General features: G+C 39.1%; 1 protein-coding gene across 1 annotated transcript; it reads right to left on the reverse strand.

Annotated features, from left to right (window-relative positions):
* Nucleotides 1–2,286: 2,286 nt before the first annotated feature.
* LOC120990806 (olfactory receptor 2D3-like) lies at nucleotides 2,287–3,222 on the reverse strand. The gene has a single exon (XM_040419708.1). The coding sequence runs from the start codon at nucleotides 3,220–3,222 to the stop codon at nucleotides 2,287–2,289; it is 936 nt and encodes a 311-aa protein (XP_040275642.1).
* Nucleotides 3,223–3,500: the final 278 nt, after the last annotated feature.

Consider the following 3,500-nt stretch of genomic DNA (forward strand, 5'->3'; position numbering starts at 1 on the left):
CCAATCTTCTCTCATTCAGACATGCACTGAAAACCCTACTTTTCAAACAGGCATTTGATCTTCCTATGTAACACTTATTTTGGTTCATATAATTTTGGGGGTTTTCCTAAATCTTAGTCTATAAATTCACGGTTGGTAATGTCCCTTCTATTTTAAAGATACCTTTTGCTCACGTTTATTAATTCTGTTCTCTTCACATTCTATATATCTCGTCTGAACCTTTTGAACCTTTGAGATCCCCCTACCTACCTTCCCTCCCTTTTTCTTGATTCTCCCTTTGATAAGTGCTAGAAAATTGGTCCTCTAGGCCTTGGCGGCCCATAGTAAAGTGTCATTCCTTCTTCTTTTTCCTCCCCTGTTGAATCAGCCAGCTAAGCACATCGAGGCCCTAAGGGTAAGACTGCGTGTACACAAGACTATACATCATCATCATAGTGTAGATAATGCCACCCTATCCTTTCCCTACACTGTGAATAATCTTTCTCTGAACTTATACTTTTTTCAGCACAATAAGGTCTTTCCTAGCACTGTCCCTAGCGCCTGCTGATGTCTTTCCCTGCCCTAAGTACACTGGAAAATGGCAGAATCCAAGATGCTCTTCTTTGCTTTCCTGTAACTGATCCTGGAAGGCTGAGTTTCCATCCCACCAAGCACTTTTGTCTCTGTCTGCCTGCTGCTCATGATGTCGGCCAGATACAGAGCCTGCTCAGACTCCTCCTACATCTTTGGCGCTCAGCAGCCACCAACTGTACTTCCCCTGCTCTATCATACTTGTAAAGTGTATTTACATACAGAGAACTCAAACAAAGTTGAAAATGGTAGCACAGTCATGAGACCTCCCCCCTAGTCCCAAAATGCTGGAAGTAGGGGGATGGAGTTTAGCCATGGGGCAGAGGTGTGGACACAGGTTCATGATGTCTCTGGTTAGAAAGCCCCCTGACAAACGGTGCCAGAGAGTCTGCAATCTCTTTGTCCTGAGGTGACCAGCAAACGAGACCATCCTACTGTTTAGGGCCTGAACAAAAGAGGACTAGATATTGATCAGCTGTTATCCTACAGGCTATCAGCACAAGTCTTTCTCTAAACATGGGGGATGAACTGTTGATAAGAGTTGATAGGGAATTGAATCTAGGGAATATTCAATACACTTCCCTCTACATATATATATACATATATATATATATATATATATATATATTTATATCCACAGATGCTTGGGGCACATCTATAAACATATACACATACATACAAAACCGGGGGTATGAATGGGCAGCAATAAGCCCACATACATACTGTCATGCTGACATAAGTGTATATACATAGACATGCGTGCAAATACATACACACATATCTATATATACACACACAGTCGCATATACCTGGGGCATCACATACAGGGGACATACATGTGTCCCCACTTGCCATACAGGGCCAATATATACACGGCCATACAGGAAATATATATCCCTATTGGCCATATAAAGGGGCCCATATATATACATATATACACATATCAAAGATGGGGCAGATACATATATATATCCATATACATACGCCCACCTGACTTCCCTCTACAACCTCATTGAGCAATCTGCGCTGTGCTCTTGCAGTCATCTTTACAGGACGGCCACTCCTAAGGAGAGTAGCAGCAGTGCTGAACTTTCTCCATTTATAGACAATTTGTCTTACCATGCACTGATGAACAGCAAGGCTTTTGGAGATACTTTTATAACCCTTTCCAACTTTATGCAAGTCAACAATTCTTAATCGTAGGTCTTCTGAAAGCTCTTTTGTGCGAGGCATCATTCACATCAGGCAATGCTTCTTGTGAAAAGCGAACCCAGAACTGGTGTGTGTTTTTGATAGGGCAGGGCAGCTGTAACCAACACGTCCAATCTCATCTCATTGATTGGACTCCAGTTGGCTGACACCTCACTCCAATTAGCTCTTGGAGATGTCATTAGTCTAGGGGTTCACATACTTTTTCCACCTGCACTGTGAATGTTTACATGATGTGTTCAATAAAAACATGGTAACATTTAATTCTTTGTGTGTTATTAGTTTAAGCAGACTGTGATTGTCTATTGTTGTGACCTAGATGAAGATCAGATCACATTTTATGACCAATTTGTGCAGAAATCCTTATTATTTTAAAGGGTTCACATACTTTTTGTTGCAACTGTAGATAGATAGATAGATTCTAGATAGTTATGTAATAAGTTAAGAGAAAACTATATATCTAAGAATGTCTTTTGTTTTTACATGGCAAGGATTGTAACAGGTGTTCTAGAAATGTCTGCTTATTGGAAATCTCTTCAGATGTTTTTGAAATGCCCCTTGAATATCTTTGTTCCTCAGACTGTATATGAGGGGGTTTAAGAGAGGTGTAATGCTTGAGTAGAACAGAGACAATAGCCATTCCTTATCTGTAAGCACATTAGATTTGAGGCGGAAGTACATAACACTACCACTTCCATAAAACAAAAGTACAACAATGAGATGGGACACACAAGTTGACAGACCCTTCTTTCTCCCACATCCTTTCGGAATACTCAAGACTGACAGCAAAATTTGTACATAAGATCCAAATATCATTAAGAAGCAGCCAAGCATTAAAAAGCCCCCCAACACAAAAACAGTAGCCTCATTAGGGAGAGTATCAATGCAGGAAATCTTCAACAGTGGTAGAATGTCACAGAAGTAATGGTTGAGAACATTGGAGCCACAAAAGGGCAATCTAAAAGTATTAGCTGTGTGAATTGCTCCATAAATGGCCCCAATTACCCAGGTTCCAGCAACCATATAGAGGCAAACATCTTTACTCATAATGAGCGAATATCTCAATGGATTACATATAGCAACATATCGGTCATAAGCCATTGTGGCTAGTAAGGAAGACTCGGAGGCCGCTAATGAGAGGAATACAAATAGCTGGATAATACATGCCGGTACAGAAATAGCTAAATTCTCTATTAATAAATTGGCAAGCATTTGTGGCAGTGTTGTAGAGGTATAGCAAATGTCTAAAAATGCCAGATTTCTAAGGAGAAAGTACATTGGTGTCTGAAGATGATTATCTATTTTTGTGAGAATAATAATAACCACATTCCATATTAGTGTTGAAAGGTATACAATCAGGAAAATAGAAAATAACAAGCTTTTCAATTTCATATCAGCAAAGGCACAAAAGTAGAAGACATCAAATATTGTGGAGTTGGCCATAATGAGAAATTCTAGTAATCCATCATTTGTAAAAATGAATGTGGTTTAAGTCAAGTACCAGCATATTAGACAGAAAGAAAATTCTTGTCTGCGCTTACTGTATATAAGCTTTGCCTCTGATAATTAAATGCCCTAGGTATCCAAATTAATTTTCTCAAAAGATTTTACAGCAAAACTCTTCTGTGGTCTAGAGAATTCGTAATAATGAAAAAATTGCAGTTTCTTTTTTAATTAGGAAAACAATGAGCTCTGTGCAAGGAGAATCTGATTGAAGTATT

The sequence above is a fragment of the Bufo bufo genome, chromosome 2, assembly GCF_905171765.1.
Source record: "Bufo bufo chromosome 2, aBufBuf1.1, whole genome shotgun sequence".
Taxonomy (NCBI): Eukaryota; Metazoa; Chordata; class Amphibia; order Anura; family Bufonidae; genus Bufo; species Bufo bufo.